The sequence below is a fragment of the Eurytemora carolleeae genome, unplaced genomic scaffold (genome assembly GCF_000591075.1).
Source record: "Eurytemora carolleeae unplaced genomic scaffold, Eaff_2.0 scaffold1449, whole genome shotgun sequence".
In the NCBI taxonomy this organism is placed as follows: Eukaryota; Metazoa; Arthropoda; class Copepoda; order Calanoida; family Temoridae; genus Eurytemora; species Eurytemora carolleeae.
In genome coordinates, this window is record NW_019397338.1 from 1 (window position 1) to 23,110 (window position 23,110).

A 23,110-nucleotide genomic window follows, 5' to 3' on the forward strand; every position below is an offset into this window, starting at 1 on the left:
CCCCCCTCTCGTATAACCTTCTCTAATTTCCCCAACCCCTCTCGTCTAACCTTCTCCAATTCCCCCAACCCCTCTCGTCTAACCCTCTCTAATTTCCCCAACCCCTCTCGTCATACCTTTTCCCAATTCCAAAAGGAATATTTCTTTCGTCGTTCTCGAACTCTCCCTTCTGCAGAATTTATCATAATAGTTAATGCAATATATTCAGATCTTAACTGAAATATAGAGTATATATCAAGGAGTAGGGAATAGAACCGGGAGATATAACTGACGAGGTTCGCCCTACCATATGATTATACATGCTTTGCAGACTGTACTTCATTTGTTTAAGAAATATTTAGAATAGGTTATTGTATACGTGGTAATTGTACATCAGACAAATATTTCTTATTCAAATTAAGTACCGTCTGCAAAGCATGTCTAATCATATGGTAGGGCGAACCGCGTCAGTTATATCTCCCTTCTATTCTCTACTCCCTAGTATGATGTACTTGAGTAAAAGTGGAATTAAGCCCGAAATTTAAAAGTGCATCATTGAACAAAACTCCTTAGATTCCTTTCTGGGGTCTTAGCATTTGTGTAGATTTTGATTAAAGAGATTCGAAAAAATAGAGAATATGAATAAACTAAATAAAATAATTTTTCATAACAAAATATTGATATCCACAAAACTGCCTTTCCCCATTCGTGAAACCCGATTTCAAAACTGGTTTTCATAACGATACCCTAGCTGTCTTTAGTTTTGGGCCTGGTAGATGTAGATTTTAAAAACATTTTTCACGCTAGAGAGAGGCGCTAGTTTGTGTTGCATCAGCTGAAACCATTTAAGAAGGAAGAAAGAAATCAAAGAGGGGGTGGGATGATGGGAGGGGGGGGGGAAGTTGTAGATATAAACTCTATATTTCTCTATTTTTAGCGTGAAACTGCTGTTTTAGCATAATTGTTAATTATATATCATAATTTTTTTCTGGATTTTTCGAGACTTTTTCAGCGTTTTTGAAATTTATTTTATAATTTCTAAATTCTGATTTTGCCTGATTAATAAATCTGTCTGGATTGAAGGTGTGCGGATCCTGGTTGAAAAATGGATTCTTTTTAACAAATATTTTGAAAAAGAATTTTACAAATAAACTGAACTGTCGTAGACCTTTGATATTTTAAAATATTAATTCTGTTAGACCAAGCATATAAAGGCTAAGTTTGAAATATCAAAGGTTTTTTACTTCAGTGTTATATTGAAAAGATAGAGAAATTAGAAAATTTGAGTTTATAGGAGATATACAAGAGAAACGAAAAGTGTTATTATGTTTTAGTAAAATTATTTGTCATAAAAAGAGGTTTGTTTTTTGTAAGTATGGCGTAAAAGGGCTGTAGAGTGTATGTGTAAATTCCATGTAACCCATATACAAAATAGCAACATAAATTTTGCTTAGACGAAGGGTACTGATGTGTATCGAACATGTTCATCTACAATGAAGAGTTAATTAAGTCTTGCAGCCAGCTTAAGAGAAATATATGTAATTGAAATTATAGCTTAAGTTGATAGTTTAAAGTTTCAAGGCAACCTGATATATTAGCAATATTGATGCCATCTTGTAAAAGGTCAATGATAGAAATAAATATCTTTAAAATACCATTTGGTTGTTTTGAATCCTTCCTTAAAGTGCTCTGGGTCCATATGTACAGAATAGGTGTTAGTGAGTACAGTTGTACCCTTGCTGTTCAGTGTACAACAATACAATAAGTAAAGCATTTTTCTCAACATAACTGATTCATGAAAAATTTTTGAAGTTAGAAATTTCTGAAAATTTGATCCTAGTGCCAAGGAAATAAACTATTATTTCAAAATATATACAATTAAACCCTAAATGACCCATACATGATACTAAATATCTGCAACATTCCATTATCAGAAAGTGAAGAATACGACATATATGATGAATTCTTTCGATGTATGGTTTATTTAGGGTTTAACTGTATAATAATACAAATTTTGAAAAAATCCCCAAATTTACTTTAAACACGCGGGTTTCTGAGTGAACATTTGACTGAGAGTTTTGAACAAACTCATTAATTGATTTATTGGTAATTTTTTTTATATTTATCATCATTTAATTTCTTTATCTAAAATTGATTTATTGATCATACTTGACTGACTTATCACACGAGAGGAGGAAGGCCCGCCACAACAATTTCTCGTCCGAGCCACATTCTCCTCGTTTTCTAGTCCAAGCCACCTCGGAATCCTTGTCCATCGTTTATTATGTGTTTTTTTTAATCTGGTCACAGCACATAGCATATAATATGGATAGAAACTGGCATAAAATATGAATAGACTAAAGTATTGCAATGATCACATCATGTTGAAATCTTTAGACCCATGAGAATGATGTCAAACTGCATGAAGGTAAAACTTAAATCTCTTCTGCCTCCGTAATGGTTAACCTTCGCGAAATAAAATAAATAGCAAAGTATTCGGCACACTCTATCATGTTCCCCATGAAACCCCGAGAAAAATTTTATGGTTTTCACTATAAATGACCAAAAAAGATTGAAGTTCTATAAACTCGGAATTATTTGAGTATCTCAGGAGTATCTGAAAATGCACGTAAAAGGTGAACATTTTTAAGGACGTTAGATCTGAAAACTTTAATTCAATCGAAACATTTTTTCGATTTACAAAAATTAAATATTTCAGTTATGTCCTAAGGTGATTCTTAAAATATAGTTTCAACTGGGAGGAATAGACACTTTAAAAAATAATGTTGGAAGGACAATGATTTTGAGGTGGCTCGGACGAGAACATTAGGAGAATGCGGCTCGGACTGATTACACTTGATTTCCTGATTGTAAAGTTGACTGATTAATTGTATCCCTAAGAGTATATTGTCCAAGTTGAATGTCCTTGGTTGCCAGATGTGGAGCAACAACAGGCACAACATTGCACTGCAAAAAATTGGCAATTTGCAATTAAATTTGCAATTAAAGGAAATGTAGACGTAGTTTTCAGTTAACAGAGTTGCGGGTTTGATTTACAACACACTGTAATTTGTTACATAAAGCTGTGCCGGGTCGACTCTACACTTGGTAGTCCAGACTGGAAAGTACGACAGAATGCATTATGTACCGGCTAGGATCATCAACTTTTAGAGTGGAGTGCAGCATAATTCCGCAAGTCACTTTTTCAGAGATTTAAAATGATTAATTTTCAAATTTCAGTTCGAAAAATAAGGATATTTCGTTTAACCTTGATCTGACGAAGATTTAAAGGTACCGGTTGGTATTGGATCCGCTACACTCTTAATATAGAGGTTCAGTTCATTATAAATGATGTCTACTGTCTCTTTAAGTTTGCAATTAAGTTTGCAAAATAATCTGACGGATAATAAACTACAGACGGATAATAAACTACAGACGGATAATAAACTACAGACAGATAATAAACTACAGACGGATAATAAACTACAGACGGATAATAAATTACAGACGGATAATAAACTACAGACGGATAATAAACTACAGAGGGATAATAAACTACAGACAGATAATAAACTACAGACGGATAATAAACTACAGCCGGATAGTAAACTACAGACTGATAATAAACTACAGACGGATAATAAACTACAGACGGATAATAAACTACAGACGGATAATAAACTACAGATGGATAATAAACTACAGACGGATAATAAACACAGACGGATTATAAACTACATACGGATAATAAACTACAGACGAATAACAAAATACAGACGGATAATAAACTACAGACTGATAATAACCTACAGACGGATAATAAACTACAGGCGGATAATAAACTACAGACGGATAATAAACTACAGATGGATAATAAACTACAGACGGATAATAAACACAGACGGATTATAAACTACAGACGGATAATAAACTACAGACGAATAACAAAATACAGACTGATAATAAACTACAGATGGATAATAAACTACAGGTGGATAATAATCTGGCAGTTGTAGTTCATACTTCTTGATGTATTTTATAGGATTTAAATTTAGGTTTATCAAGCGGTAATAAAGATTAAACAAAGCTTTTAAAAGGAAACTGGTTTTTTAAAACAATGTGTGTCTATGTCTTCACGTTCACCAGTGTGCAGTGGTTTATAAACGAAAGGAACTCAACTTTTGTCAAGAATCAAATTTTTTAATATTATTACATCTTTGAAAACTGTAAAAACCTGAAATGTTTCGCAGAATTCATAATTTGAAATAAAACAGCAGCTCTTAAAAAATTAAGTTTAAGAAAAGTGTTTAGTTTATAAACAAATTCTGTCCCTAAAAGAGAAGTTTAATATTTAATTCTCTAATTTGGTTTCCAACATGTAGCTGTTCATACTCAATGCTGGTGTTAATATTCTTTTTATTAAAACAAGGCTTCAGAGGAAAGGTCCCTTACAGAATCAAAAGTTAAAATTTTATCCATCTTTGAAACGCATAAAAGATCTAAAATCCTAAATTCCTCTTTCATAGGGACACCCTGTAGTTTATGAGGAAAAAATAAGATTGCCTTTCATCAGTTTTCAAAGAAGATTTCTATACAACTGCTAGGCACTGCAAGCTAAAGAAAAGAAGATTTCTATACAACTGCTAGGCACTGCAAGCTAAAGAAAAGAAGATTTCTATACAACTGCTAGGCACTGCAAGCTAAAGAAAAGTTTTGCCTTTAATGTCGGAAGCAGGGTTAAGAAATCAGATTTAAATTATATTTACAAATCCTACAATATTCCCTTCAAAATATACACTGCTCTCAATTAGGTTTTCCAAATTTTCGATAGATCACTTACGCAAAATTTCGGTGTTTATCTATTTATATCCTTTGTTTGTTTATTTGTCTGTGTATTAAAACGGCTGAGCCGATCGTGCCCAAATTTTGTGTGGGACATCATTCACGTGACCCTAGGGAAAGTTTAATGGCTAATGAAAATTTTAAAAATTTGCCTCCAACAAAATTTTATTTCCATTAAATTTTGAAAACCAACGAATTTCTTTCTTATATTATCAGCAACTTTTTTGGTTTTGTTTTACAATGTATACAAAGAGAAAATGTTTACAATTGAAAAGTGAGATGCATGGCGCGAAAACCTAGTATCTATATGTATACTTTGCTTGTCTGTCTGTTTATTTGTATCCAATAAACGTAAAAACGACTGAACCGATCAAGCTAAACAATTTTGAGGGAACTCACATGACCCCAATGTAAAAAGAGAAGATCCTCACAGATAGAGCCACAATTAAAAAATTACATCTATAGAAGATAGGCGCGATGTGCGCTAAAGTAAAGAATCTTAATAATCTTATTTTGGCGAAATTTCGTTTATTATCAAGTTCTTTTAATCATATTGATTTATATACTTACAAGTCTGAACACTTCGTTTATAGTTGCTTCAGTGTAGGGTAGGTGGATCTTATCCTCCATGGTTACCACCTTTCTTCCTAGTAAACAGTTTGCTTTTATTTATAGATTTTAAAGGGTGTATTTTTAATTTCATTTTCAGAAAGGGGGATTTTATAAAAAATAAGATTTTTTTTTTGTATTATACAGGGTGTAGTTGTTTTTAATTTTTATACAGGGTGGTTTTTATCTCAAATATTTTAGCTTTACTTTTTATAGTATTTCAGAAATACCCCAAAATTATCTTTTTTTTTTAAATGTCAGTTTATGTGAGTTAAATGTATTATGACTAAAAAAGACCTGAGGTAGGAACTCAAGATCAATGCGTGATCTCTATCTTTTGTTAATCCACAGATTAGTTTAATCTTTATTCAATATCCCCTGAATTGTCAATCAGATAGCCCGTGAAAAAAATTCAAAATTGGCCACTGTGAATATTAAGATAAAGACGATCAAGATCAAACGATTGGGATTATGAGTGATCCAATTCAAAAGTTCCCAGCTCAGGTGATCATTATTTGAACCTTGTAGGTGTAGATCTAATTCTGCCTGTATTCTAGACTGTATATCAGGGTTCCTAAAATATTGTTACCATTTAAAAGTGTTATGAAATAAAGGAAATCTAAAGCCTGAAACTGATCTGAGTAAATCTACAGAGTATTGGAAAAAATGTATTTATAAGTAAAAAAGAACAAATAAAATGATACTAATGAATCATGGAAACCCGGCGCTCTCTGGCAGACTCTCCGCCTTTCATTCGCCTCGTACGACGAGTTAATCTTCTAACCCTTCGTGATAGCTAACTTCCATCTCGGTTTTAGCCCAGGCCGATCATATTTCCTCCTCCCTTGTGTCAAGCTGTGTTTCAAGCCTATTGTCTTGAATTTAAAATAGAATTCCTGGGTCAACTGTGGGTTTGGTTTTCTGGGTCCGTATGGAACTATCCATTCTGAGTTCGTACCCAAGAAAAAGTTTTACCGACTTTATGTGCTGATGGCGGAGTTGTTGGGTAAATAATTCTGGACTTTATATGTTCGCCATCGGTTTGTTGGAGACTTAATGTTTGCAGGGTCATGAGAACCGTAGGGGTTACATCAATGGAATTTTCCCTATTCCGAGCTATTGAGCTCACACTGGTTACAATACAAACTATTTTAAACAAAAAAGAAAAAAGAATTGTTTTAACTCGAAGAAAATTACATGATACTCAAATTTTTGGAATTAGGAAGATTTAAAAAGTCAAGTGTGATGAAATTATATCATGAGATTCTATCAAAGTTTTATGAGATTCTAACAAAGTCTTTCAAGAAATTCATTCAAAGATTTATGAGAAACTGAATACTCTTGCCACTAATTCCAATTTTCTGATTCATAAATCTTTGAAATCTGAAGATCTTTGATTTTTCAAACTTTGAATTATGTCAAATCAAAAATTTAATTTTTAAAATATTTTTAAAATTTAGGGGTCCATATAATTCTTTTTCTGATCCCAAATGGGATGGGGGTTGAAAGTACATTTAGGGTCATGAAAATACACTCTCTTTGTCATGAAAATACACTTTCTCTGTCATGAAAATACACTCTCTGTGTCATGAAAATACACTTTCTTTGTCATGAAAATACACTCTCTGTGTCATGAAAATACACTCTCTGTGTCATGAAAATACACTCTCTTTGTCATGAAAATACACTCTCTGTGTCATGAAAATACACTCTCTGTGTCATGAAAATACACTTTCTTTGTCATGAAAATACACTCTCTGTGTCATGAAAATACACTCTCTGTGTCATGAAAATACACTCTCTTTGTCATGAAAATACACTCTCTGTGTCATGAAAATACACTTTCTCTGTGTCATGAAAATACACTTTCTCTGTGTCATGAAAATACACTTTCTCTGTGTCATGAAAATACACTTTCTCTTTGTCATGAAAATACACTTTCTCTGTCATTGTGAACTTTACCACTTAAGTTATTGTGTACGTGTACTAAACTTCATTTGGGGCAAGGTACTAATGCAAGGAAAGTTATTTCAGAAGTGTACGCATTTTTTGTACTGAAGTGTACTGTCTTTGGGCGGAAAAGTAAACACAAGACGAATGTCAGAGCCTGACATGGAATCCATTTTCACAAAAATAATCTATGAAATATTCTGGTCATTGGAAACTATTATGTGAACTATCAAAATTATCAAAATAATATGCTTAAAACCTCCTCGGATACTAGACGAACACTGATGCATCTATTCTTGTTTACAAATTCCGCCCAGAGAGAACTGGTTTCAATATGTACGCAGAGTATACACGACCGCAATTAACTTTCCATGCAATAGTACCTTGATTTGGGGTGTTAAAAGATGTAAATATCAGTAATTAATGTAAGAGATAAGTATGACATACAGAAAATTGAACACTCCCTTGCAGTAAATATTCTGCAGTATGGAATTTTTCTGCAACTTTACATCATTCTTCCAACTATTTACAATAATAACATGGTTAATATCTGCCCTTTATATCAATCAATCAACATTTGGGATCGTATTAGATGGAATTATATGGAACCATGGTAGAACTACAGTGTAGGTTTTCTATAAAACAAACCTAATCATGAGTGCAATACCAAACATAAGACCCTTGCTTGAAGTTTCCGATCCTTAATCAAACCAAATAAGATTAAATTATTAAGAATGATTTGTTTTGACATGATTAGAATATATTAATATTAATATTAATAAGAAATTTCTTCGATAAGTCTGGTTAAAGTAAAATTCTTTAAAACACAGATATTTGAATAATTTTGGTTATTCAATTTTGAGTTGCAATTTATCAATTTTGATTTTTTTAAGATAACTCTTGCAATAATGTCATTGCGCCAATAAAATAATGTGCTTGTGAAAAAAATGATTTGTTAGATTATGTTCCTGCTGTAAAAAGATCCAGGCAGCAAATAACCAGCTCTTCCATTATAAAGTGTTCCTGTGTTCCCAGCTCATTTAGAAACACATCAATATAATCCTGAAACACACCCCTATTTCATTTACACACGGAACGTCAATATTTGTTTGCAACATAATTAATATCTTGAAAGAAACACTCGGATTAATTGGAGTAATTGATACACTTGAAACGGAATCCTAATTTACCTTGATGTCGTCTTTATCGAATTGTTTAACATGATCGTCTATAGATTCCTGGATAAAATCTCGAAGCTCCTTTATTCCTAAACATTATTATTAGTAATTATACATGTATTGGGCTTGCTGTTGGTATCTTATAAACGGCTAAACAGATAAAGACCATTTTTGTGTTGTAATTTAAAAGACTACGTTTGTCCTTTTACCTGGCTTTAGTTTTTGAATATTTGAAATATTCAAAACTATCTATTATCTTATTCTCGATAAATCTTGTTAACCCTATTCCTTCTTGGGGAGGGGGGTAAATTTGACCCCCCCTGTAGTTTTTTTACATAACTCAAAAAGTATTGGTCTGAGGCTGTTGAAATTTTCTGACTTTTTCTACATACCCAAAGCCCTTCCTTTAGGCCTAAAACCGGGCTTTAATACTAACTGCCTGAGTCCTCAGGCACACTGCCTGAATGACTGCTTTTTCCTGTAACAAACTAAATCTTTGTTACCCCCAGCATATCCTGGTTTTCAAGTACCCCAGCAGGGATAGGGTTAAAAGAGTTCCCAAGAAAAATGTGGTCCAGAAAACATCCCAAAAAAAAGTTGTTTTACACAATTCTATCGTCTTTTGAGATGAAAATGCGCGATTCTTTTTACAAAAACTTCGCAAAGCGGATTCTTATTTTACTTGATCGTCCTCAGTCTTACCAGGGACGTTAAGTTACTTAACTTGGGGGAAATCTTTGGTCGAAAGTGTTGGTCAAAAAAGTCATAAATATTTCTATAATTATTGTTGGTTGAATTTAAATAAATATAAATTACAAAATTATAGTTACCATTGTAGCAATTATTGAAGGTTTGCCTGAAGGGAGGGAAAAACCTAAAAAACGATGAATTTAAAAATAAATGATTGAAGAAGATATAAAATAACATTATCCAAAATGTTGACAGAAAAAAGTTGCATTTAATCTTTTTAAAATAAATGATTGAAGAAGATAAAAAATAACATTATCCAAAATGTTGACAAAAAAAGTTGAATTCAATCTTTTTAAATTAGCTTTCTATTTTATATTTTGAGCTGTAAAAAGAACTCCCGGCGTTTTGTACCCATGTAAAAAATGACTTATCTAACACCAAGGTACTAATGCAAGGAAAGTTATTTCAATGGTGTATGCATATTTTGCACTGCAATGTACTGGCTTTGGGCAGAAAAGTAAACACAAGACGGATGTCACAGCCTGACTTGGAATCCATTTTCACAAAAATAATCTACGAAATATTCTGGTCATAGGAAACTATTATGTGAAGTATCAAAATTAAATACTTTGATCCTCCTCGGATACTAGACGAACACTGATGCATCTATTCTTGTTTACAAATTCCGCCCAAAGAGAACTGGTTTCAATATGTACGCAGAGTATACACAACCCAAATTAACTTTCCTTGCATTGGTACCTTGTCTAAAACTAACAAACTGATATGGTTTGAAGATCTTCATAGAAATCTGTGAGAGAAGACTCACACTGATTTCTAGTAAAATTTTTTTAACAAATTTAATTTTCGATATTTCTCCGTCATTTACCTCAAAAAGGGAAGTATTCCTAACGGTTTTCCCATAACATGAGTTCCTAAGGAAACCTTGGCTTGCATAGGGACAGGGGGGGGAGGGGGGGAGGGGGGGGGGTGGATTAAAAAGAATGTTTTGGATGTTTCAAAATTGTATTACATATTTTTGTGCGTAATTTTTTGTGAAATTTTTGAATTTTGAAGTTCTGAGTTGAGATTTTATGAATAAATAAAGCCCAACGGCTGAGTTGAGATTTTATGAATAAATAAAGCCCAACGGTAGTTTAACTAGGTACGGCTGGTTCATCTGAGAAGGAGTGTAACCATCCGTACTTTGCTCAAATTTTAATCTTCTCAATCATAGCTAGCTCTACATTTTAATCGTTAGGCTTTATTTTAAGAAAATTAATTAGTTTTGATCCATATTACAGATAAAAAAGTTGTAACAAAGAAATTAAGGCTTTGTCACAACCTCAAATTTTCGATTTCTTTTATCTTTGCAACCTGATGCTGTAAACCTTTAATGTTTCAAACTCAGATTATTGGATCAAACTGAATTCATGGTTTAAAATATTGAAGTTTTAAGACATTGGGCTGCCAAGATATAGGGCTTTGTGGCAAGAACTTAATTGCTTTATGTCTTAGCAATTCATGGAGTCTCCGTGCATGCCCTTCCCTATAGTCATAAATGTGTCCAGCACTTTGAGCAGCTGAAATAATTTGAAATAAATAATCTATCATTAAAATTATTCATAAGATTAATTACAAAATGAATTAGAGAAATTACTACAAAGAGTAGATACACAATATTATCTACTAGAAGGCTTTAAGTCTTTTCGAGCAATATGTGAAATCTTTATAAGGATTTCACAGTATACACCGGTGTACACTCCAGTTTTAAGGGCTCACAGTGTACAACGGTGTACATTCCAATTTCAAAGGTTCACAGTGTCACCGGTGTACACTACAGTTTTAAGGGTTTACAGTGTACACCGGTGTACACTCCAGTTTTAAGGGCTCACAGTGTACAACGGTGTACATTCCAATTTTAAAGGTTCACAGTGTACACCGGTGTACACTCCAGTTTTAAGGGTTTACAGTGTACACCGGTGTACACTCCAGTTTTAAGGGTTCACAGTGTACACCGGTGTACACTCCAGTTTTAAGGGTTCACAGTGTACACTGGTGTACACTCCAGTTTTAAGGGTTCACAGTGTACACCGGTGTACACTCCAGTTTTAAGGGTTCACAGTGTACACTGGTGTACACTCCAGTTTTATGGGTTCACAGTGTACACCGGTGTACACTCCAGTTTTAAGGATTCACAGTGTACACCGGTGTACACTCCAATTTTTAAGGATTCACAGTGTACACCGGTGTACACTCCAGTTTTAAGGATTCACAGTGTACATCGGTGTACACTCCAGTTTTAAGGATTCACAGTGTACACCGGTGTACACTCCAGTTTTAAGGGGGAAAACACAGATTTTATAAACGTCGATGATCAGACAAAGAAGTGGACAATCGAACATATCAATCACTTCAAAAATAAATTTTCTTTCATAATCGTTAATCATATGGACCATTGAAATACATTATTGGCAGCAAACCTTTTTTTGTTTTTGTTTTAAAAGAGATAGTTTTATAATTTTTTATGAGATATAGAAATGGTGGTCAGAACGTCTAGAAATCTATATCTGAGTAATAAGTTGAAATTAAAGTTTTTTTTTTTTTAAGATTTATTTGGTACATCACATCTTAACACTTAATAATATAATGTTAAGATTTAACATTGTATAAAAAAATGTTAAGATGTAACATTATATTATATAATTTTAAGATGTGATGTGTTAAAAAAATTATATTTGATTTGAAAAAAAGCTTCAATTTTAACTTTTTACTTACAAATTATAAAAAAAGACCTATTTTAAAACTGAAAAAATATAGAAATTATTAAAAAATTAATGCTTACCTTATGCATTCTATGATCATCATATTCATATCTTTGATTAGATACAAACTTCCAAACAATATTTAACGCAGCTTTATTAAACAGCAGGTCTATATTGACTAAAAAATATAAATTCGTTTTTTTACAATAAATTAAATAGACTATCTTGTATTTTCATCGAAATTAATAAGTTATCTTGTTATTTCTAAAAATTATATAAATTTAATCCAGAATTTCGGAGGTTTTGATAGAATTTATAAAATGTCGTCTTGACAACTTTTCAATGGGTGTTATAATATTATTATGCCTAAATCTCAGTAATTGTAAAAATAAATAAATATCTTGTCTTCTTATTCAAAATTGAATAGAAGTTAAAAAAAAATATAGAATAAGCCTTTTTTATCATTATTTAATGGATTATCCCTTGATACTGCGAATATGTCCCTTTAATACCACAATGTCCCTGAATATCATAATATGTTCTTTCAATATCACAATATGTCCGTTTGATATCACAATATATCCCTTTAATACCACAATGCCCCTTTACTATCATAATATGTCCCTTTAATATCATAATATGTCCCTTTAATATCATAATATGTCCCTTTAATATCACAATATGTCCGTTTGATATCACAATATATCCCTTTAATACCACAATGCCCTTTAATATCATAATATGTCCCTTTAATATCATAATATGTCCCTTTAATACCACAATGTCCCTTTAATATCATAATATGTCCCTTTAATATCACAATATATCATTTAATATCACAAAATGTCCTATAATACCATAATATGTTACTGCTTACCTACTCCATCCTTCAACTTTGCTTGTCCTCTGATCTCAGAAACTGTTGAAGTTATGTAATATTATTTGATAAAACCTTCAATGGAAAGCAACATTTTGTTTCTTCCGATTGTAGGCTCAATGTTGGTATAATTTCTGGAATTTAAAACCTTTTCGACAAAGAAAACATATCTATTTCAGGATCCCCGGACCATGAAAACCCCAAGTGGGGAAACAGCACCCAAACATTTATTTTTGATATTTTCAAAATAACTGGTATTAGAAATAGTCTACCCCCATTTTTATATTAATTGGTTCAGAATTCTGTCTGATATTTCTGGTTTGTTGCAAGGAAGTTTGGCTTATTTGATGTTTCTAAATTTAATTTTCTGGCATTTGATATTTGCCGCTGTGATAACCAGAAAACTCTGAAATAGGGAGAAGACTTTACAGAGAAATTTTATCCTGCATTATTATTCACAATTTTAATGTTTTTTTTATTTTATCCAAGACAACATTAGGGATTAAAAACATATCGTCCCGCAGGATTTCTAGCAAACAAAAAAAGGGAAATTTTCGCGAAACAAAAAAATGTGAAATTTCTCAACAAAACCGAAAATTTTCGCAAATATTTTTTGCGCAAAAGTTAAAAACGAAATTTCGCAAAAAATGAACATTTTTACATTTATTTTCAACGAACGGAATGCGAATAAATTAAAAATTTTCGTTGGGATTTTTTTCTTTTTTCTTTCTCTAAACGATTTCCCCATTTCGCTGAACACCTGATAACACGTCACAAGGCAGTTTCATAAAATGATATTATCTCCCTAGAGCATTAGTTTCCACTAGAACAGTGTCTTCAGAGGCAGATTTGTTGAACCCTAATAAATAAATTATCACTAAAACAATGTTAATTTTTTTTTTTTTAAAAGCTGTTTTTTGGTATTTTCATGGAGTCCTGCTAATCTTACAACTTTTCCAAGGATTTGAACAATACTGTAGAATGAGAACTGACAGTCATGGGTTTGTTCTAAGATTGTTCAAACACGTAGGTTTAAATAAATAATAATTCCCAGGTTTCAATTACTTCTTTTATTAATGCAGATCCATATTATAACCATATCTTTAAAATTGAATGTGATTTACTCACCAAAAACTTAGAATAAATGAAAATTTCAACCCATGAGGGATTTAATTAAAAACCTGAGGGCATATTGAATGATACAGGGTGTCACAATAAACATAGGAATTAAGTGACGACTTTTATATCGTCTTCGATCCATGCGGCATTTTTTTATGTATTCCAGTTTAACCATCTTATATCGAAAACGCTTGGTCTTAAGATTTTCAAAATAAAGTTATCATTTTTGTATATTCAAAATTGACGGAGATATTGCAAAATTTGAACAAATTTAAATTTATTTAATGAATTAAAATTGTCTTAAAATCTTTTTAAGACATGAGAAAGGTAGACCACTTTATGAAAAGCTCATAAGACATACAGCCTCGTTCTTTGCCATGCAGCCTTTCTCAAAATATCAGAAATAAAAGAAGACGACTTTCAAGTCTTCTCTCAATTTCTATGTTTATTGGAATAAAACACGACCAACGGGGATACTAAATATTCATTCCCAGTTTAAAAAACAAAAAAAATAAAATTTTCTGCACGAGTATAGATAAAATTAGTGTTCACGCATATTCCAGTTTGTCGGATAAAAACTGTTATGTTTATTGTTTAGTGTATCAAAACTTATGTAACCTATAGACATTTTTAAATCTATCTATATATATATAAATTTGTAATCTCTGTTTGGGTACTTGCTTGTTTGTTTGTCCAATCATAACTCATGACCCGGCCCCCTTGACCAATTTGCCTCAAATTTTAATTGGGTAACTTGTTAAAATGTTCTAAGCTTGGTTTGAAGAATTCTAAATTGAGTATATGGTTGACTTTTTTAAGGGAAAACTTAAAGTTTCCATGGAAAGCTAATAGTAATAAATAAAACACTTTATAATTATTTATATTATATCTAATATATTTTTGAGATTATAACTTAAAAAACCATTCTCAGTTTTTCCAAATTGCAAATTCCATGTTCATTGGTGAACACAGAATACGATTGTCAGTATATTGTAAACATAATTTTTTGTTATTTTTTATTATAAAACTAAAAACCAATTTCTCACCCAGATCCTTCAATGATTTGATCGTAAACCGACGCAGATCTTTCCAAGCTTGTCCAGAGTTAAACAGAATACCTATAATGTATAAAAGGTCTGCAGACGTAATTTCAAGTGACCCTCCATTGCAAGAGTGGCATATCCGATAATAGAAATCAAACACTTTTTAAGCTAAGAAAACGGCCGGAATATTCCACATTTTTGATCAGATTAAGGTTTCAAAGGTACCTTTGTTAATCGGGCACTACTCTCTTTAAATGGAGGAGATGTATGATAATAACCAAAAAACATAATTTTCATTATTCATTACTTTTGAAAAATGAAAGTTTTTAAAAAATTCTAAAATTTTGCCATAATAAATAGCAGGGCATAAAATCCGTAACATAATTTTCTAAACTAAACGATTTCTGATCACCAATGCAATATATATAATATACAAGGTGTCCCATGAAAGTTGGTGAACAGTTTTTAATGTCTTCTTCCATATAATCTGTAAGATATTAAAGACTTTTTGAAGTTAATTTCGGTAAAAAAAATCTTTTACTCATAAATATTTTATGTTCAACTCAATTTTACTATTATATGTAATATTTTTTTATTAGCTCTTTGGTATCTTAAACAACTTTACACATTATTGAAGAAAACAATTTAAACTAATCACCAACTGTCATGTTTCCTGGGACATGTATACTACATATAATGCATATATATTCATGAATTCAAATACCTCTTGTAGCATGGCTCCCAACAAAGATCAAGTTTGGAATAACTGCAAAAAAAGGTTGTAAGAAAAAATATTTTTTTTCATAAAAAAAATACGAAAACTTTACTTAGTGGCGCCCTGGAGTCAGCATGTTCCGAGGAGTGCACCAGTTTAATTTCTTGAAAACCCGCCAAAATTACCATTTTCTGAACTACCAAATCTAAACTAAATAAATAAGATTAAATCAACGTAATTAGATATAATGGTGTGGGGGGGGGCTATATTGGCTTACATTTTACTGTGACGTAACATATTTATATGTAGGGCTGGGCGTCATTCCTGGGGAATGATTGTTCTTTCACAAGAACTAACGGAATCATCAAGAATGATCCCATTGTTCCGAAAAAAGAACGAACTGTTAGAACGCGTTCTTAAAAATTTTGAAACGATTAGTAAAGGAACGGAACCGATTGGGCTGCAATTTTTTGTAAAAATCAGGGGTGTTATAGGCTAAAAGAATTCGATTTTTTTTCTAAATAATTGTTTTCAACTTTTTTCCACGGGCAACGCCGGGCTGTTCAGCTAGTAAAAAATATGGTGAAACATAATAAACTTCTTTTCCTATTATCCTATATAAATATGTAGCTCTGATGGTATGGACATGCCACTTTTATGACATCGGAAAAGGTCATAAAGACGTAAAAGGTTAGGTAGAATTTTTATCCCTGGCTAGGCAGGTATTTATTTCTGAAGGGTACAATACAGGTTGCTTCAGAAATATTAAGATCTCTTCTGCATATGCACAGTCCAAACAAAAACTGGACTTTTTAAGCCAAAAGAATGTCTAAAACTGATCCAGTCAACATCGCTCAAGGTTGGCAATAAATCAGAAATATCCGCGAATTTATTGACAATTAATCAGACGACTTTACAATCTAATTTTACAAATATGATTGATGAAACTATAATCACAAAATAGCTCTAGTCCTGCCATTTCCAAATTGTGGTCTGCCGTTTTTGAATATTCAAAATTGCTAGAGATGTATATGTAAAGTCGCCTAAATAACTGTCAATTAATTTCGGGTCTTTTGTAAAAGCGCTGTATAATCTTAAATAAAGACGACATTTATCTTACCTTAGAATATTACCCCATTTCATTGACAGCTGATGGAAACCAAGAAAAGCTACTTTTCCCATTTGCATACTTCCCATTTCCCGTCCACAGGCCAAAGCACCCTGTACATTCCCGTGTACAGGGTAATATTAAAAAGTGAAACAGATAAAGGGAGACTAAGGAAGAAATATCAACTGAGCTGAAAACAGGGGCGGATACAAGGGGGGGGGCGGGGGGACATTCGCCCCCCCCTGAGATTTCGAGGCAAAAAATGTTCCCAATTAGATAAATGTTATTGTTATCGATAAATTTAGAATTAGAAATTTGTAAGTTAAGTTATAATATTGTATCTAGTGATGTTCCTTAATCAATACTCATTTATCAAAATTGTAATATTGTTCCTAATTTTCATGCATTTAAGTATAACTAGTAATTTCTTTTTGTTCTTAAATTGCTAATGTTCCTATTATTGTTCCTGTTCCTGTGTCCGACCCACCTTAAATCCCTGTCCTAATCCTATATTTTTGTTCCTAATTCCTGAACAATCTTTTAATTGTTCTTAAATTCCTGTCCTAATCCTTTATTTTTGTTCCTAATTCCTGAACAATCTTTTAATTGTTCCTAAATTCCTGTCCTAATCCTTTATTTTTGTTCCTAATTCCTGAACAATCTTTTTATTGTTCCTAAATCCCTGTCCGAATCCTTTAATTTTGTTCCTAATTCCTGAACAATCTTTTAATTGTTCCTAAATTCCTGTTCTAATCCTTTAATTTTGTTCCTACAGTTTAAAAATCTAGTTTTTTAGTCTTTAGTCATCAATTTTGACTCTTTTTGAGTCTTTTTGTTCCTAATTATTCATTTTTTGTTCCTAAAAATCTTGCCCCCCCCCCTCACTTAAATCCTGTATCCGCCCCTGGCTGAAAACTTTATAATGATGGATATCAAGATTAATGCTTTAACTCCTGGTTTTACTAAACCTAAGATTATTTTAGTACGCATTCGATATCCAAGAAAGAAGTTAAAAATTTAACCAATCAGCGTGTCATGTTAAGATGTACTCTGTGTCTTTTGAAAAACCGGTTTTGATTACTGGTGTTGATGGTGTCATATCCATTGAACTAAACATCGATTGAACGAACGTAAGTTTTGGATTAATGTTTATTAAAACAAACGTTCAAAATGACAACAGTCCTAAAATATGTTTCTTAATAATTTGATATTAACATGATTTTAATTATATTTGTTTAAATGCTCTAAAGGCCGGCTTGTGAACAGCTGACTTTAATTCAATCGGATATTAGTTCAATCGATATACCATTGTATTTGTAATTGTTATCAAACGTAACTTTCATACAGTAGAAATATCCAAAAAGAGGATTATAAGAAGAAAATCAAAAGTGTGTCCATTGGATACTCAGCTTAAGCGATCGTGATTAAGGAGATCTCATTCTAAAGTTTTCAGCTCTGATCAAAATTTAACAATGAGAAACTTTTCCTTAATTGTCTCTTCTCCATTGACTTCATTCTTAAGGATTACTTTTGTAGAGGAATTCCAATTAATATCAATTAATATCAATTAATAAAAAAGCAAGCAAATATATCAATTTACTGTAATATTAAAGAATTAATTGACTTAATGATAAGGATGTAAAAATTTATGATTTCTGTAAAAAATAATTAATTTACAATTTACAATATTTTTAAAGATAAGATTTATGTTCAAAAACCAACATTTTTTTCTTGACTTTTTAATAAAGTTCCTTAGGACCAGGCATTCTTGGACCAACAACTAAAAAAACAAATTTAAAAAGAAATCAAATTTGTTTCTTATTGTTTACCTTTTGGTTTTTTAAGGTAAAAAAAAGCGAGAATGCAAAGCAGAGTTGTAAATAAAATCCAACTTAACATTTTCAGGTCTAAATACAGTGAACATATATATTTATTAAGTTTTATATTCTATTCAATATCTAAAACGGGAGTGATGAAAAATTCGATTTCAAAGAAACAAGGTTTGGTCCATCACCATCACTGAATTTTAAATCAAAGAAACAATTTTGGGAAATTTACGCAAAACTCCGTAAAGAGACGAATGTAACCGTTATTTTTTAAGAAAAACCCGTTTATTTATAAGAAAAAAAAATCACCAATCAAACAAAGAAATATATTTTTTTTAAACTATAAGACTTTTATGAACGTAAAGTTTTGGTTCTGAATGGAAAAAGTTGTTCAGCCCATTAATGAATGGATTAAAAAACAAGAAACGTGCTCAGTCCTAATTACCAGGTTGATTCAAACTCTTTGATGCAATCTGTACATAGGAAGCAGACTACTTTTACAACAAAAGGACCTGCCGCAGTGCCGGTACTAGTAAATGCACGTACAGGACCTGCCGGTAAATACTCGTACAGAATCGGATCATGAGACTAAAATATAAATATAAGAATTGAATGCAATATTCACAATGATCACCTTTCACAGAATTTCCGTGCATAATAGATATATTGATATTGTAGCGCTTTGTGTAGAGTGTGATACAATTAAAACCTTAATCTGAATCTCATCTTAAATTGTGTTGAATATATTGGGTCAATTTCATTGACTCCGCAAGTAACTTATTCAGAGAACCCCCAAATTCAAAATAATCAATTATTCAACTAGAAAAACAAGAATATCTTCAACATGTTTGCTCAAAATAATTAGGTTTGATGGGTACCGATGCAAACGTGTTACATGGGGTGTCACCGTCCCCATTTAAAGGTCTATTTTAATGTCAGCGCATCTACAGGGTGTCCCAATAAACATGGGAATTCAGTGATGACTTTTTTATCGTCTTTGATCCATGCGGCAATTTTTCATGAACACAATTATTGCAGTATTCCAGCTTAAACATCTAATATTGAAAACGCCTGGTCTTGACATTTTTAAAATGTGGTCTACCATTTGTGTATCTTCAAAATTGACGGAGATATTGCGATTTTGGACAAATTTCAATTTATTTAATAAATCAAAATAGTCTTAATATCTAATATCTTAGTCTTTTTAAGTTACAAGAAAGGTAGACCACGTACTTTATGAAAAGCTCGTCAGACATACAGCCTTGTTTTTTTTTTACTTTCTCTGCCATGCATTAAGTATCAGAAATCAAAGACGACTTTCAAGTCGTCTCTCAATTCCCATGTTTATTGGGACACCCTGTATTAAACGTTCTAAGATATGTATTTTAATACACTGTCTGAACTAACTCATAACTGTAGAAGCGCTTTTTAACTACTGATGCCTTTTTCATACCGTCGAAGCGGAGTTGAAATCTTACGTTACAATTGTGTTCAAATATAGAAAGAACCGTAAACCAGTATATAGGGGAATTAATGACCTTGAACCCCAAAACTCCTCAGACGTACTTAAAACAGTTTTATATATATATATATATAAATAATAAAATATATATACTATAAAAATACTTTCAAAATATATATCAAATAAATGCATTTTTATTGGAATTAGAATTGTTGATGTGTTCTTTATTATTTCGTGATTATTTTTTTTTAAAACGAGTTTTCATAATTAAATATTTATTAAAGAAAATACTCAAAGGAAGAAACTTCAGACGATTTCTAGTTTTAAATTCCCCCTTCTTTTAATGCTGTCTTTTGTGGGTTTTCAGTTTATCCACGGACTTTAGATTGAACCCTAAATTTTGCAATTATTTTTTTGGTGAAAATACTGTAATTTATACGTTTTTATTGTACGCTGGATTTCCAACTTTTATCCCAACGTCTTTACACCCCCCCCCCTCAAAAAAGAAAAATTACAAAAGAGCATCTATCTGTGTGTTTTCAAAATTAGAGTTGATAATAAACTGATATCATAATAAAGATAAACTTGTCAATTCTTTTTATTTATTTATTGTATAGACAATTTCTGTTAATGTGCTATGTTAGTTATGCATTAATAGGACAGGGTGTCTAAATAAACATGGAAATTGAGCGACGAGTATGATATCGTCTAATTGTAAATGATTTTTTGATTACTTACCAGGAAATCTATGATACTTTGATGTTTCGTCTGCTAAAGTTAAAGTTTATTCATGTCTTCTTCACTGTTTATCTTGCAGAAATGTGATAAAGACATCAGACAACATTTTGAAGAATAACAAAACAGTCTTTTACCGTTCACAGAATATTCTCTAGATCTATTTTGACCATTGAAATTCTAATTCTTAACAATGGCGATACCATATTTGGCTCTTAATTCCTGTGTTCATCTAGACACCCTGTAATTACATTTTGAAGTTATATAAGTTTTGTATTCAACGCTTGAAACTATAACACGGGATCATTCAGAAATCTGAAATCTGTCTAAACCGTGTTTTAAATTTTTTTTTATGCATAACCCATTATATTGCATTTTTTAAATTCTAAAATCTTATATATAATTGACCTTAAAATATGATAGATAAGAATATTTATATAAGCAAATTAAGTGTTTTTTTTCTGTTAGCGTGTCGGAATTTTTTAAATGCTCAGACTGCATGATATCTTAATTAACATACTTTCCTGAAAGTATATTTAGTATATTTCTTAAGTATAACATACCCTTTAAGGATATCGTTGTAAAAAAACTTCATGATATTTTCTTATTATTCCAGTGTATCAACATGTGCTTGAGTCTCACGTTTTTGGCATATGTCCCACCATGTACTTGTGTCCCACCATGTACTTGTGTCCCACCATGTACATATGTCCCACCATGTACCTGTGTCCCACCATGTACATATGTCCCACCATGTACATATGTCCCACCATTTACCTGTGTCCCACCATGTACTTGTGTCCCACCATGTACCTGTGTCCCACCATGTACCTGTGTCCCTCCATGTACCTGTGTCCCTCCATGTACCTGTGTCCCCCAATGTACCTGTGTCCCACCATGTACCAGTGTCCCACCATGTACCTGTGTCCCACATGTACCTGTGTCCCACCATATACATATGTCCAATCATGTGCCTGTGTATCACCATGTGCTAGTGTCTCATTTTGTGCCTGTTTATCACCATGTGCCTGTGTATCACCATGTGCTAGTGTCTCACTGTGTGCATGGGTATCACCATGTGCCTGTGTATCACCACGTGCCTCTGTATCACTATGTGCATGTGTATCATCATGTGCCTTTATATGAAGATGTGCCAGTGTATCACCATGTACCTGTAAAACACCATGTGCCTGTGTATCACCATGTGCCTGTGTATCACCACGTGCCTCTGTATCACTGTGTACATGTGTATCATCATGTGCCTTAATATTAAGATGTGCCAGTGTATCACCATGTACCTGTAAAACACCATGTGCCTGTGTATCACCATGTGCCTGTGTATCACCATGTGCCTGTGTATCGCCACGTGCCTGTTTATCACCATGTGCCTGTGTATCACCATGTGCCTGTGTATCACCACGTGCCTCTGTATCACTATGTGCATGTGTATCATCATGTGCCTTTATATTAACATGTGCCAGTGCATCACCATGTACCTGTAAAACACCATGTGCCTGTGTATCACCACGTGCCTGTTAATCACCATGTGCCTGTGTTTCACCATGTGCCTGTGTATCACCATGTGCCTGTGTATCACCATGTGCCTGTGTATCACCATGTGCCTGTGTATCAACATTTGCCTGTGTATCACCATGTGCCTCTTTATCACCATGTGCCTGTGTATCACCGTGTGCCTGTTTCAAAGGGTCAAATTTAGTATTTTTATGAAAAGAAGTGACCACAGATGCAAGCCGTAGACTTTAAAGCTTTCATGCAATAAAAATTTTTTCAATTATTTCTTTAAATTAAGAATTGAGACAAATGTTTAAAGCTCTAGTATACATGCTAGTATAGTATAGTGAGGTAAATTCAAAAGCAAGGGAGGGCGTTGTGTCACTTTACAGTCGACCCGATCTGGAAAATGATGGATTTTTCATAGCAGTCTGGACCTAGGGATGTTGATGTTTTCATTTTTTTTAAAAACGATCGTTTCGTTATGAAAACGATGACGAAAAATCAAAAACAAAACGATCGTTTTTAAAAACGATCGTTTTTTTTAAAAGTTCATTTTTTAAAAATGGTCATTTTTAAAACGATCGTTTTTTAAAAATTCGTCGTTTCGTTAACATTCAATCACATTCAATCAACCTTGCAATAATTTCAGGGGACTTTTCACTACTCAGTTCTTTGAAAGTAATACAGAAATTATACTGAG

At 32.3% G+C, this 23,110-nt stretch overlaps 1 protein-coding gene across 1 annotated transcript; it reads right to left on the reverse strand.

The window, feature by feature from the left end:
• Positions 1-102: 102 nt before the first annotated feature.
• LOC111713602 (cytochrome P450 2B4) lies at positions 103-22,866 on the reverse strand (the record flags this gene model as incomplete). The annotated part of the gene is made up of 26 exons (XM_023488494.1): positions 22,798-22,866; positions 22,446-22,589; positions 21,673-22,391; positions 21,416-21,419; positions 19,211-19,286; positions 18,702-18,779; positions 18,624-18,652; positions 16,885-16,985; positions 15,877-15,974; positions 15,774-15,815; positions 15,053-15,124; positions 13,693-13,746; positions 12,888-12,929; positions 12,091-12,188; positions 10,795-10,828; positions 10,135-10,180; positions 9,389-9,432; positions 8,571-8,647; positions 8,349-8,442; positions 8,029-8,080; positions 5,952-6,004; positions 5,392-5,468; positions 2,876-2,946; positions 1,658-1,718; positions 1,035-1,073; positions 103-169 (listed from the first exon to the last, which is right to left on the reverse strand). Coding segments are annotated over exons 1-26 (2,341 nt in total), but the record flags the coding sequence as incomplete, so codon positions are not given.
• Positions 22,867-23,110: the final 244 nt, after the last annotated feature.